The sequence below is a fragment of the Strix aluco genome, chromosome 4 (assembly GCF_031877795.1).
Source record: "Strix aluco isolate bStrAlu1 chromosome 4, bStrAlu1.hap1, whole genome shotgun sequence".
NCBI lineage: Eukaryota > Metazoa > Chordata > Aves > Strigiformes > Strigidae > Strix > Strix aluco.
Window position 1 is genome coordinate 48,545,209 of NC_133934.1, and position 15,321 is coordinate 48,560,529.

Below are 15,321 nucleotides of genomic sequence, written 5' to 3' on the forward strand. Positions count from 1 at the left end.
TACACAAAGATTAATTTCTCCAGTTGATAAAGATCTGATACCATTCATTACATTGCTAACACTTCAGTAGTGGAGTTTTGTTGGGTTATAATTTGTAAGAGAGAACACAATGAATTTAGAAACAACGAAAAATTGAGAGAGAAAAAAAAAACCACCACGACGCAGCTGAAACATAGCTGTGGAAAGAGACTCCAAGTGAAAGTATCGCACTTATTTTCATTCCAGATAAGCAACAGGGCAGCTTGGAATAAACATGGATTGAAGTTTTCTTTGTCTCTTTAATGAGTTCAAAGAGGCTAAACAAAGACACAGAAGAGTTGAACATTGCTGTGTACAACACAGTAAACAGATTAAAATTTTATACCTGAGCAAAAAAGGAATTTAACTATTAACTACAGCATGCAGAGTAACTGATAAGTTATCACATAAACCTAGCATACTGTTATAAGGTTACAGTCATTCAGATGTTCTTAATTTTTACAAAGGCTAAAGATGGAAAAAGCTCCAAGACGAGTGTGTGACATAAAACCACAATAAGGAAAAGCACATTACCATCTAGCAGCCTTTCCAGAGGATCAAAATTATCTGCTGTTTCATTATCCAGGGAGAAAGCAGCAACAATTCAAAGCCTGTGGAGTTAATAACATGTTAGACATTTAAGCAGTTTATGAAGTGCTCACAGAAGACCTGAGCCTGCATCCCCGGCCCTCACATGCCACTTTAAAGCACTGCATTTGTGAGCTGTTCCCAGCACAGAATGAAAGGTAAGGATCTGCAGGGAATGACTGAGCAGGTCACAGGCTCATGATTTTCTCACTAGCATAACCACAGCCAGTTCTTAAGGAATGACTTTTTACTCCATTTGATTGACCAACACCCACATTTCATTTTATGTAGAAACTTGACCTTTCTTCACATTGAATCTGTTGTTTGGGTGGGTTTGTTTTGTTTTTTTCTTTTTTTCCCCCTAGTCCATTTCAAATGCTCTGGTTTGAAGTACTTCAGTACAAGTCAAAAAACAGTAACATATTTCTCTTCTTAATTCCTTTATCTTCCCAAAAGATGCCTGTGGGAGAGAAGAGGTCTGAAAAGTTTGAGCTTTAAACAGCACAGCCCATTCCCCCAGACAGGTTTCATTCTCCTGGCAGATTTCCGCTCTCCCTGATCTCCACGTCCGATATAAAAATTACCTGCTCTCACCATCAATATTCCTATGCTACAAATCAGCCGTTTGCCTTCCTATAGCAAAACCAGCAAACTCTGCCTTTGTCATTTAGACTTGTCAAAGAGAGATGGGAGGGATGGGAGCGTCTCTTACTATGTTAGAGACAGCCATAAACAGTCTCTCCCTTTTATTTCCTTGCAGTTGTATAGTTACATACTCTTGATGCCAATCAACTCCCCTCAAATCATACCACACGCCTTGACTTTCCTGCTACTTTTCTTTCAGCATTTATGAATAAAACTATGCATTAAAAATGCATATGTCAACATGGACTCATCCCTTTGTCCACAGCATATTAATTTCTTCTTTAAAGTCAGACATCTTAGACATTGGTAGGTTGTGTGAAAGAGTCTCCAGGGAACTGAATCCTTTTTGCTTCTAGTTTCTTCCTGGCTTTGAAAGCTGCTGATACTTCAGGGTGGATGGAGTCCAGCCGCTGTTCACACTGGAAGGCCGTGAGGAAGGCCGTCCTGTAGTTGCTATTCATCCAGCCATAGAGAAGGGGGTTAGCAAATGTTGAGCACATGGCAATAACATGAAACACTGTGTAGATCAGTTTGTATTCTTTCAGGTCTAACACTTGACTGTCAATGTCACTAACTAGCTGGAAGGTGTGAAATGGCAGCCAGCTGACAGCAAACACCACAACCACACACACCAGCATCTTAGTGGTTTTCTGCCGCCGATGGTGGTAGTGGTCATTCCCTGCCCCAGGACTAACATGGTTCCTGAGCTTGGTCCAAATACGGGTGTAGGCATAGGAGATGACTGCCAGAGGCAGCACGTACTGGATCAGGAGCATGGAGACACTGTAGATGGTGCCGTAGTTGAGCTGCCCCTCCCCTGGCCACTTCTCAGAGCAGACCACAATCTTGAAGTCAGGAATGATCTCAATCAGCGAGTACTCACGGAAGATGGCCAGAGGACTTGCCAACAAGGCACTGACTGCCCAGGCAACTCCTATAATCAGGAAGCTGATCCGCTTGGAGATTTTGCTTTCCAAGTGGTAGACAATGCAGCGATGCCGATCCAAAGCGATCACAGTCAAAGTAACAGTAGACACGTGCACAGCAAGAGCCTGGGCATAAGGCACCAGGTGGCACAAGACTGGGCCCAGTTTCCATTCACCCAACAGCGTGTAAACCAAGGTGAAGGGCAGGCATAATGTATTCACCAGCAGGTCAGCCACAGCCAGATTGGCAATGAAGAAGTTAGTCACTGTGCGCATGCTTTTGAACTTGATTATCACATGGATCACGAGCGAGTTTCCAATCACCCCCAGTAGGATGATGGAGCAGTAAGCAAAGATGAGGATTATCTGCACTTCAACTAGCGTTGTGCTGTCCTTCAGTTCTGGTTTAGGGTCCAAAGCCAATTCACTGAGCGGTGTGGTGTATCTTGGCAAGTATAGCTTGGTGAACAGCTCCATTTTCATTTCATCTGTCTGGTTTTCTTCACCTACTGCTTCCAGGGGCCCCATCCTTGCAACAGCCTGGTCTAAGCAACAGAGCTGTCTCTGAAAACAAACCAGTACAAGAACATGTGGAGAAATCAGTCCGCGGTGGCTAAGACAAAAAGTAATGAGCTAAAGCTACAGCTTTGTCCTCCCCTAACCCACGTTCTACATCGCAGGATTAAGAGACGATCTGTCTTAATATATTTAAATTCTGTTGCCCTTAACATTTGAAGCCCGATCCCAGAATATTATTCAGGCATGACTTCTGCTGAAAATTGGGACAGATTTCAAAAACATTTCAAAGACAAAGTTTGCCTAAGTAAATGCAGAAGGATTATGATCCTGCTGGGCAGCATATTCTTTTTTACAATCCACTACTTAAACCTACTGCTGATTTAGCACAAAACTTCCATTAATACCTACGGGAATTCTACATGGAACGGCACCATCCAGACTGTTATTAGCATAATAATCTTTCAGATTTTCCTTAATGGAAAGTGTTTCCTTTAATGGTTACTAAATTCTTACAGGTTTATGCCCCTCCTTAATACAAGATTACTAATTACTGAGATCTTTCTTTAAGGAACTTCCTTTTAGGAGAGGTTGTGCCACAAGGCAAGCAAAAATACTCTAATAGAACTGAAATAATAGCATTTCTCTGAAATGACTGTGTAACCTATTCATGCTGAAATTAAGTCAAGAAACAATTAAAACTCAGTTATACATAATATTTCCTTTCTGTATAATGTTTGAGAAAACACAGCTCCTTGGAGGCTGCCAATCAGGCATTCATTTCTGACTGCAGTCATAGAGAAGAGCAAATCATTCCCCTGCTGATGTCAGTAAGAATTTCACCACTGACATCAAAATCACATTTTACTGCCTCCCCCTACACAGGCTAAGCCAAATTCTATGCTGCCCTAAGAGAATTCTATGCTGCCCTGAGATGGATATATGGATGTTTTACAGTTAATTGCTGACTTGGACTTCAGTCCTATGTAAAATGTGCACGTCCCCATGCAGACTGCCCAGACCGTTGGGTGGCATGCTAAGGGAGCACCGCGCACCTGGGGGCTCCTTGGTTTCACCTGGCAAAAAATACTAAGAAACTCCCAGTGCCCAGTGGGCTCACTGAGAAAACAGCATTTGCCACTGAGGGGAAGGCCAAACCTGAGTTACTAACTCTGCTTCCCCATTCATACATTCCCTAAAGAAAGCAAGAGTAGAGAAGAAATGTCACTTTCTTGCCATCAGGTGTTACACATAGCTTAATCCAGGTCTGCCTAGAGACTGTCTAGCTATTAATGCCTTTGGTTTCACATGACTTTTAAAAATTATTTTCTTTTTAATGAGATCCACTTCATTGTGGGTTTTGATCCCTACCTCTGTTCCCATTAACTATCTATCAGTGACATCCCTAAGCGTGATTTCCTAACCGAGAAAGGAAGGTTGTCTACCGGTAGGGGACCGAGCCCTTCGTGTTTGTTTGCATCCCACACAATATACCAAAGAATTTCTCAGGGCAAGCTCTTTTTGCAAAAGCAACAGATCAACCGCATGAACTGAAAGGTATTTTCCCCACAACTAAACTGGTCAGAATTATGTTATACTGTTTAGTCTGCATTTATTGTACAATTAATAGTGTAAGCCTGAGATGTGAAACACCACAAGATATGCGGCTGAGATGTGCAAGCTGTTCATACAAACTTACCCTACAGATTTTATAGTCATACAATCAGTTATCAACTACTAGCCTAAGCACAGGTGGCAGGAAGGGATTCCTCATCAATACACCTTTAGTCCACCAGGTTAAAAATGTAAGAGACCCTCCACAATTTGCACAGCCAAGGCTACACAGAAGTTCAGAAATCTGCCGAGCTTCTTCCTTCAACCCATGTAGGTACACTCAAGAATTATGCCTACATATATTATTAGAGATTTGTTGAGGTCCCAGGACTGTTTGGTGCTCCAAAAATCTCGTAATTTTTTCCTGTGCAAAATCAGAGCAGGACATATTTAGACACTATAGTAGAAGGGTGAGAGAGGAGGCAAATTTCACAGGTTTTTCCCTTCTTTGCCATCAATCCAGGCAGGAGGATGTAGCTCAGCCAAAGAAGGTAGCATCCCTTTCTTCCCAAAAATATTTTCACCTGTTTCTCTAGTCCTTGACTTTCTATTGATTCCTACTTCCAACACCCTTTTTTTTAGCAAAGCCTTCTTTTGTTCTGCCACTTCTATTTTATTTGTTACTGCCTGTTTGGGCTCATGAAAGGCATTTTGATCTCGTCAATAAGATAAAGCTGAAGCAGGGATAACCAGGGTTTCAAGCAGAGATGAGCTGGCATGTCAGTAAGTGATGAAATAAATTGGACAAGTTTGATACTGTTGGTGGGACAGTTAAGAGGGCAAAGAATTGGTGGCTTTCAGAGTATAGGGGGAAAACCGAGGTGGCATTTGATACCTCAGGTAGTGTCTGACAGGACCCTTTCTGCACTTTTTTGGTATAAACTCTCCAGCTGATAGCATTTATTTGCGCACTTTGCGTGCTGCACAGCACTAGGGGTTTTTTTCCATTTTTTTTTTCCCCCCAGCAGTCAGATCCTCAGGGTGGGCATGAAATCGCATCTAACTTTCGGCAGAGGAAGGCCCGTAGAGGATTTACATCGGTTCTGAGAGCAAGTAAGCGAAAAGGGTGAAATACGTGATGCCATTAGCAAGCAGCCTTTCCACCAGGACCGCAGTGCCGGCGCTAGGGAAGGCGCTGGGGTTGCTCGGGGCGAAGGTGGCGGCAAGCGTGTCTCCGGGGTGCCGCCGCTGCCCCCCGCTCCCCAGACACCCGTCCCCGGGCGCTGCCCCACGCCGCTGCCCCACGCCGGCCGCGCTCCTCCATGCCCCCCTTCCCATGTTCACCTTCCTCCCGCCCCGGGGTTCCGAGCGTGGCCACCGCCGGCCATTGCCACCGGAGCCGGTCTCCTAGGGCAGGGCAGGGCGGGGAGCGGAGCCCCCTCGCCCCGCAGAGGAGTGGCCGCTCCCGCCGGCCCCGGTCCCCCCGGTGCCGGTCCCCCCGGTGCCGGTCCCCCCGCCGCCCTCCCCTCGCACGCTCACCGGGCCGGCTCTCTCCTCCCTGGCAAAGGGGCAGTGGCGCGGCTGGGCCCGTCGAAAGTTTGGAGGCGCCGGTGGCGGCGGCCCCCGCATGCCGGGGGGGCGGGACGGGGCGGGACGGGGCGGCCCGTCCCCGCCGGCCGGGGGAGGGCGCGGGCGGGGCGGGGGGGGACGCGGCTCCGCCCGCTGGGCTGCGCTCCAGGGGAGGGGGGCTCCGCTCCAGGGGAGGGGGGCTCCGGGTGCGGGGAAGGGGGCTCCGGGCGGCCGGTTCGTGATGTGTCGGCTGCGTCTCACTCCGGAGGCAACAGCTGTAGCGCTGCCACCGGGAAAAAAAGGGGGTTGGAGGAAGGGAGGTAGTGCCAGGTCCGGGCTGATGTACGCGCCTCACGCCTGAGCCTGCTGCCTAGTTTTCCCGGCCTCCAGACTGCTTCTGGAGCAGTGTGAAGGGGATGCCTTTGCTCCAAACCACTGCTGAAATCCTTGGTTACAAGCACCCCAGCTTGCACAGATTTGCTCTTCCTCGTAAGAAGATGTGGATATTGCCACAGCAGGTGTAAGGATGAATAAAGTATTTACATATTCCGTCAAGAGCAAAATAAAAGATTGCATATTTATTTACAAGGCTGCAAAGGTAAAGACAACAGCTGCTGTATTTATTTAGTTCTATATTCAGTAACCTTTCAAAAAAGCTGGCTTGCCAGCCGGTTTAACTGAGGACTAGCTCCAGCCGACATTGCTGCCCTTCTGGTAGGCTCTAGCTTCGTTAAATCCATCAATAGGTTCTACTTAGCATTTTGCTGTGTGCCTGATGCCTCTCTTGCAGCCATAACTTGGGAGGTTCAAGGGAGTGTCTTCTCAGTGTGCAGCTGGAGGGCCTGATTCACTGAACGGTGCTTCAGCCCTAGTTGTTGCTCCCAAGAACAGGAACCAGGAGTGTTTGGTTACTCTGTGAATACAGCACTGATGCTTGGACAATTCTCATCCCAAACCCTACAGAAGCTGCCATCCAGAACAGGAATGCTCCTTTACTTTCTGTCACTTAGGTCAATTTGCATTACTACTTCAGGTAGTTTCAAGGATCAGCAACCTTATCTTCCCTCTTCTGTCCTCCTTTTCTTCCAAAGGAGACTCTGAAAAAGAGCTCTTCCTTTGTCAAAGGTAATGCTCCTTGCTTTGGTTATAGCTCAGTATTACACTCTTATCAGAGGACAGAGGAGAGGATACTCAGAGGAGTATCAAGGAGTAACTTCAGCAATTTACAGTTGGTTTTGGAATTCAAAACGTGTCCTGAGAACAGCCTTAGATCTTTACTAATTCAGGCTATCACTTCACAAAGGGCCCTGCTCTTAGTCCTTCAGTACTTCTGAGACTGATAATGGAATTTTCCTAGCTTGTTGCAAAATAGATTTCTTTGATGACTAAATAAAGAGCCAGGAGTTTCAATTCTTCTACCCCCCTTTATTTCATTTCCCAAATCAATTTAATTGTAGGATTTTTTTTTTTTTTTTTTTTGTCTACCAGCAGACATAAATGCATGCCATCAGTTTTAGTAATTGGAGCACTTGTATAATATATGGCTGTAAGGGCCTGCAGTTCTTCCCTTTCCTTCTCTTACAAATAGTCAACAGTGGTGTTTCACTCATCTCAGGGCTGTTGCTGTTGTGCTCTACTCCGCACACTCTTTCTAGCTTAACATTTATTTTTGCTGCTCCTAACGTCTTGGAGAGTGTAGTGAAATGCTACAAATCTTTACAATCTGTCTAGCTCAGGATCCCTTAGCTAAGGAAGAGCTGTTCCTTATTTTCACTTCCAAACTCCTAGAGAAATTCAAGAAGATGTGTAAGTTCCTAGAAGCTGTTAAGCCAGCAAGGGTTTACTTCCCATGCAAGGGAGAGAAGGTGTTATTTCTTCTTACAAGGGGATTCTGTGTTCAGGCACAACTGAAATGCTTGATGGAAATGCATTTCCAATAAACAACAGCAGTTTTTATTGGTCATAAAAGAGAGGCAGTGAAGGGCCCCCATAAACGCCACCTTGAACCAAAAGCCCATGAAAACACCAAGGCCAGAAAGAGTCAAGTAGGAAATGGGCTGTTCAATATGAAATGTGCTGTTCAGTGACCACCTCCAAAGCAACTGTGGATACTTCTCGTTGTGTGCACTTAACTTTCCATCCCATAAACCATGGCAAAACATGGGCCATTGAATCACAGAACCATATATGTTGGATGGAACATCCAGAGGTCTTCTAGTCCAACCTCATGCTCAAAACAGGTCTAGATGCAGCAGGTTATGCCAGGCTATGTCCAGGAGAGTTTTGAGTATCTCCAAAATGAGAGATACTGCACTCACTGGGCAGCCTATCCCAGGATTAACCCTAACCCTCACAGTAAGACAAAATTCCTTGTACCAAGTCAGAGTTTCCCATGTTCCAGCTTGTATCACATGCCGCTTGCCCTAGCCCTGTGCTCCTCCTAGTAGTTGTGGACAGTAGTTTTATTTCCCTTTAGCCTTGGCTTTTTTAAGGCTGAACAAACTCAGCCCCATTTTGAACATTATATGGTCCAGCCCCGATCATCTTGGTGGCCCTTTGTTGGACTTCCTCTAGTCTGTCAATGTCTTTCTAGCACTAAGAGCCCCAAAATGGACCCAGTACTCCAGAAGTGGTCTCACAACTGGTGAATAGAGAGGAATAGTCACTTCTCAGCCTGCTGGCTACACTCTGTGTCTTGATACAGACTGTGAGTTAGACTGTGTAAACTGGCTTGCACTAAATAAATGAGCTACATGAACTTTAAATCCTAGCTTCCTATTAAAGGCAAGCCTAGAAATGAGCTTTTGCTGTGAGTATGTATATGTACTAAGGTGAAATACAGACAGTCTAGCTTAACAACTTGAAAAAATTTTGTGTTGGACATATGTTGTTTCTGCTGTAAATCACACTTATGGAGGTATGGCAGAGTGTAAGAAATTTGATATACATTGTTTACCTCTGCTAGTATCTGTTTAACTCTCTTTACTGTTAGAAAATTGTCTTGTCAAACAGAGTTTTTTTCAAAGGGAATAAGAAGCATTTCTGCCAGCTCCTCAGACATTTACCAATTCTCAGGAGCAAAAGAATGGTCTGCACATAGTGCCCAGACTTGAAGCAGTAATGACTTTTGTTTCAATCATAGAACTAGGAAAGAGTTGCCAGTCTTTTTCCATAAATTGTCCAACATCAGATTTGCCAGAGCAGCAAATAAGTCTTGATGAATATCAGCAAGGCAGAAGAGGCAGCAGCTCTCCCATCCTCTGTCCCCAGACAATGTTCTCCTTATTTCATTTACTGTAAGGAGTGAATTTAAAAGAAACCACTGCTCCTTGAGCAGCGACCTTTAAAAGCAATGCTGTGCTGCATGCTACTCACTTGAGCCAAACTCTGCCAGTCCTTAATCACGCAGATTTTCCTGGAGTGAGTCAGGTTTTAGGGAATGGAGTGGTCTATGTAACACGGACAGTCCTTTAAAAATGAAATGGAAAGAAAAACAATAATACCTGAAAACATGACCTTGAGAGAGAATATTTGTCTTGAATCTTATATACGGTGCCAACACAAAGATCATATAGTATAAAAATTATAGAGGACCAAGATCTTTCTTGCTTAAAAGGCCAGAACAAAAGTGTTTAAGTAGCTAAAGAATTAAGTTTCTATTTATATGCATCTGCAAACATTTTGGAATACATTTATAAACTGTCATTTGTTCTCATGCCCTTTTGGTTTAGATTCAGTCTCACAGGTTAAATTCTACCTATCTCTCTTTTTCAAATGCAGTAATAAAAAATAGCTGTATGCATAAACAAGTGTAATCAATCTGCCTTAGATGACTAAGGGGATAAATACACACCAGTGGGGAATGTGAGAAATTGATAGGTACTTGTAAGCACCAACTCCAAGTTTTTAACAGCAGTCCTTCGCAGTCAGTGCTTGTTAAACAATCTGTTTAGTGCATCTAGTTCAAAAACTAATACCACGAAAGCCTCAATTCAATTGCCTGTTTGCTCACAGACTGTGACAGAGTTTGGCACCATTTCCACATAAGACAAGGCTGCAGATCCAAGCACTGTATTTCAAACATGGTTTTCTCAAAGCAGCTAGGACATTGCCGTACACTTGTGTCATTCAAAGAAAGTTAAACCTGTCAAGACAGGTAGGTCACCCAAGAAATGGCATGTTTGAAGTTGCCCATTTAACACAACACAGCTGCTTGTGTTTACATAACTATGCTACAGTCTTTTAAGTAGCTAGTCACATTATTTTTCTTTAGGGTCACTGCTTCATTCAGTGTCCCATATTGTCAATGCTTATGCAGTGAGTAAATTCTTGGTATTTCTTTATATTCTCAGTATGTATTTTTCCTTCTCATTCATCCTCTTTCACAACATGCTATCCTTTCTCTGAAGAGAATATAGAATTTCTCATTTCTTCACAGGGTTTTCCATGGTCTTTTCATCACTAGACTACTCAACCTTTATTAAGATCTGTTTTCTGTCAACTGGAATTCAAAGATGCTGACCAAACATTTAATTGGATTTAAAAATATGAGGAATAAATAATTTTACTGTATTTTTTGTTGCTCACATTTTAGGTAGTTTTCCCTTGAAACTCAGGAAATCCTATTTTTCCTTATTTGCCTTTCTTTTTAAACACAGAGATTTCTGTAAACTCCAAAATGTAATGTGGAAGATGACACTTCATTAAGGTATTGAAAGTTTGGTATACAACCAGTTGTTGCCATTTCTAAAGAGTTTTTAGATGTTCCTAAGGCAAGCATAATCTGTTTATTTTTAGAGCATTCATCACAGAAAATAGACTCTCATACATTGCTTAGAACTTGAATATCATACACACTTCAGTCCTCAGTTTCTGGCAGCTGAGAAAGCAATATATCTCTAAATGGTTTCCAAAAGTGAGTCAACTGTATCTACTTGCTGTATGCTTGCTTGTACATCAGTTATTTCTAATTCTGGAAATCCTCAACTGTTACAAGCGCAATACCACTCACCCTTTGCTTTGCCTAAAAATTATTCTTGTAACTATTTCAAAAAGTTACGTGTGTTCATAAAATTTATTGGCTGGTCTTCAAGCTCAGTTTTCGACATGCTGATGAAACCTGTGGAAGTGTTGAACGAACTGTCTTTGGGACAAACAGAACTAAACTGTAAAGATGAAAACCTTTGTCATATGTGTTCCCCCTCACCAAGTGACATTTCTTACAATGCAGAAAACTGATCATAACATTTACATACAGTCTCTTCTCCTTGTAGACAGTTCATAGACCATGCAGCTGATTATGCATTATCAGAAATACATTTTACTGAGCTTATTTTTAAAAAATATCCATATGATTTTTTTTTTTTTGGTTACAGTTTGATACATTTTTCATGAGAAAGAGACATTCTCAGGTTGCTCTTAAACTCAAGGATATGTGTCATCTTTTGCTCAGCCTGCCTATATTAAGATGCAGATGATTGTTGGTATAGTTGGTATCTAGGTCCTGAAGACATGCTTGGAAGAAGCAATATGAATAGGGTAACCTATCACAGATTAAATTACGTTGTTCAATAATGGCATCCATGAAGACAGCCTTTCTGATAGTGTACAACAAAATGCTGTCTGATATGTAATGCCATGTAAAACATATCATGTTTGTATTGAACTTAAATATAAGATGCAATTAAAAACATTTTCCAGTAATTTATGCAACTGTTTCATTTGACACAGAGAAATGGTTTTTTCACTTGCAGTTCATGGGACAGTGACACAATTGCTAAGAGACAAGTGAGTATCCTTCCTACGTGTTGTTGAAAGTGAATTAATTCTCATAAGTTTTCAGCACATTATTTCAGTTCATTTCTTCACATTTACACAGACTTTGTAAGCTGTGCTAAAGCACTCACTGGCTTCATCCAGAGTCATTCTGTACCTCTATGTGGCTTTTTATGGAATAATGCCATTCAGTAGCAATACGTGGCTTTAAATTCATGGATTTAATTTGTAAGCATTTTTTGTCCTTGAGAAATTACTTCAATTGCTGAAGAAGTGAACAAGCAACACTTTCCATACCTGTTATCACTTCAAATCTTTTTAAAAATGAGGTACTTACTGGTTCTTTTGTGCATTCTGTCACAGTTTTAGAACTTCTGAAGGACATCTGCTCTAGGTTAAATGTAGCAAACCTGTACAGTCCTCTTCTTGAACTGTAATCATATGACTCATACACTAACATCACAACAGAGACGTTTAAAGGTTTCAGCTGCTCCATCTCCTTTCCTGATGAAACACCTACAGGACACTTTCCGTTACAGGTGCCACATTTACTAGTATAGTGAAAATTTACTGTCCCATTTTTGACTGACAGCCCTGTTTGTGAACAAGTTAAGCTTGTCAGCCTAGCTTAACAAGGTTGAAAAAGTGCTCTGATGATGCTTTTATAGAGTCTGCCTCCCACTTCAGAATTGAACTGGCAGTTTTCTACATGAACTCTTCGTTTTCCTTTGTAATTGCCCATGATTCACACCCACATTTTGCAGAGATTGATGGCATTTTAATTGCTAGGAGTATTTTAGGATGGAGGAGAGGGGATGGGAAGAAGCTTGGGAAAAAAGTGGGTAGGGGTTTGGCATGTTTGGACGGCTAACTGTTCTGTGACTGCACACAGCTACGAGATCAGCAGCCAGAGCACCATCTGTGCACACAGCTTATCCATACCGCCCAGCTTCGGCACAAAGGAATGTGTCAGCTCCCGCTTTTCCAGATCAGCTGAAAGCCTCCTTCATGCTCCAATGAAATTCTGCAACCATTCCCTGAAGATCTAATCCCTTCACCCAGCACGTTCAACTGGCACAGCCTTCCTTCAGCAAGAAGCTCTTCCTGCAGTGCTGCTTTTGCAGGTTGGAGCTGGGAAGGTTCAGCTGCTCTTCATGCCACCTCCCTTCCCTGCAAGTTGCAGAATGATCATCTCAGCGTCCTGGGGAATGGTAAGAGATATACAACCCCCCCATAGAAATGTGAAAGAATCTCAAGAGCCTGTGTGTGGCTGTCTATGGCAGAGGTGTTTGCATCTGAGCTAGTTGTCCTAGGCTTCCCTGTTGTCAGGAGAGAGCTACTTACTCTAACAGGTGGGGTTTAAAACTTGACTCATCCCCTCCTAAAACAGAAACTTGGGTTTGTTCAGATAAATTGTACCCTAGACACCATCAACTTGTTACAAGACCTTCTCTGACTGTAGTGGGAACTTCAGCAGCTAGTTCCATGTACGCCGTGGGTACCTAAACTTGAGCGAAAGGAATTCTACCTGTCACTCCTGGTATCATGGTGATGTGTGAGTAAAGTTTCTCACCATCAGTATCTGGACTGGAATCCAGTATATGAGTAGCTGTTCCCCAAACCCCTCAGAGACATTTGAATGCCTAGTGTCCATTGATTCCAGGTACATAAATTATACGGGATTTGGATCTTAATGCTTTGCAGATTGTATCAAATTTGGCCTTACAGAATCTCTGTGCGATATTCTCCTTGTTATGCACAGACTGTGGGGGCTTATCTGCATGGGGAAACTGGACGAAGTAGCTCTCCCAGAAAAGTTCCTGATATAGACTCCCTTCTCCTAAATATCATTTACTGTGTTCCAGAACAAAATATGTATATGAAAAATTGTCAAACACAGGAAAAAAATCGCTTAATTTCATATGTAAACCCATACTGACCTCCGTATAAGTTTTTGTCATGTTGACAATCTTATACTTTTGCACAGCTCTCTAATTCTTTAGTTAACAATGTAGATGATGGCAGGTTTAGATACATCTGCCATTACATGAAGTTAATACCACACATTCCTATCAACAGGTGAGGAGATTCAGGAAAAGGAGATTTCTTTATAGATTCTGCAGCAGAGTTTTGTTGAATGACTAGAGACCGCTCTGGTTCTTTATATCTCCACACATCCTGTCTCAGCCTGGCTTTTCTATTATGTACAAAAAAATACAGCATGTGGCTCTCACCAATTCACCCTTCCTCTCTATTCCAAAATCTTCTCCATGATTTTAGCTTTCCTCCAGCATTGATTCCTGCCAGTCAAGACACTCCCATACATTTCTAACTTTTTTCATTCCCAGCACCTCCTTCCCAACATTGTCTTGGCCACAAGCTTCTGCACATACCTGTTTCTGTTATTGATCTCCCCTCCTGGGGATATCAGATGCACTCTTTTCTAACAACAAATTCTGTTCACCATCAGAAAGGAAGAAAATGATGTTGATGTCTGTGTGTGAGAAGAAGAGAGATCTTCTTTGTCTTTACCTTTGCCTCACTACAAAATCTGAGAGCAAAATCTGGCACATTACTTCTTTACCACCTCATGTCTCTCCTCAGCAAAGATGAATTGCCATGTAGTTTTGCATGTTTTTTAGCGTTACAGTTCTGTTCTTTATAGTGCAAATATATCTGGCCTACTTAGTGGGAAAGTAGTGAATATCATCAACAACAATGATTAGCAATTAAGATAAATTCTTGGGTAGTTTTTGTTAGATTTTCTACCACCTTATGATATTTTAAAGAAATCATACCTATGAAAAAATCAATTGTTTAATTGATTTGCCTTGTCAGAGACAAAAGGCAGAGACATTGAACAAAATAACATTTTTTACTCCAAACAGTCGAGAACATTTTATTTTATACCATGTAGCTAAGTATCAGTATGACCATTACACCTTAACCTACTAACAGGTTTCTGAAGGAAATTAGCTTTCCCTTAAACCTAACGGGAATTGAGTATCTGTCTTCTCAGCCACAGCTGAAAATCCTAACCTCACAGTTTTAAACTATACTCTGGCAAAGGTTTGCACTTCATAGTTTCTCCAGTAAGTGTTATTTCTGACCATTCAGCAGCTGAGCAGAACAGACATCCCCGTGTCAAAAAAAACCAGTCAGTTCTATATATCAAGGGGTTGCTTTTCCCCAGAACGTATTTACTTCAATAGCTTACTTCATTCCCTCAGATCTTATAAATACAAGTCAAACTATAAAGTATGCAGAACATAGCACAAAAAAAAAAAAAAAAAAAAAAAAAAGTATTGCTAGGTTAAAATAAGCATGAATCTACCTGACCTCTGCACAAGTCCAAGAATAAGTGGGAGCTGCTGTTGGGAACTTCTGTGTCATATTTTCAGGCCAGCTTGTGGTCATATGCTCTAAAATTACAGAAAAAGCTGCAGTGTAAAAAACCTTGACTCTCTCTTGCAAACCATTTCCTTGATCTTTTGGAGTCATCTGAGTACCTTCTGCCTGGAGACATAAGGCCTACAGCTTGCTCCTTGAAATGTCAAGAGCTAGTAAGCAAACCTCAGCTCCTAAGATGAACCCAGGAGTGAAAGTTTTTATTCTGTTCCCACTGAAAACTGAGGTAAAATTGATACCAGGTTTGAATAGGGCAGAACAGGCCTTCTAGATAGTGAAGCCAGTTGGTCTAGGCTGCCTCCAGGAGCTACCGACCTGGAAT

General features: G+C 42.4%; 1 protein-coding gene across 1 annotated transcript; it reads right to left on the reverse strand.

Moving 5' to 3' along the window:
• Window positions 1–333: 333 nt before the first annotated feature.
• On the reverse strand, window positions 334–5,829 carry NPY2R (neuropeptide Y receptor Y2). The gene is made up of 2 exons (XM_074821414.1): window positions 5,787–5,829; window positions 334–2,741 (listed from the first exon to the last, which is right to left on the reverse strand). The coding sequence occupies exon 2, from the start codon at window positions 2,703–2,705 to the stop codon at window positions 1,548–1,550; it is 1,158 nt and encodes a 385-aa protein (XP_074677515.1). The 5' UTR covers window positions 2,706–2,741; window positions 5,787–5,829; the 3' UTR covers window positions 334–1,547.
• Window positions 5,830–15,321: the final 9,492 nt, after the last annotated feature.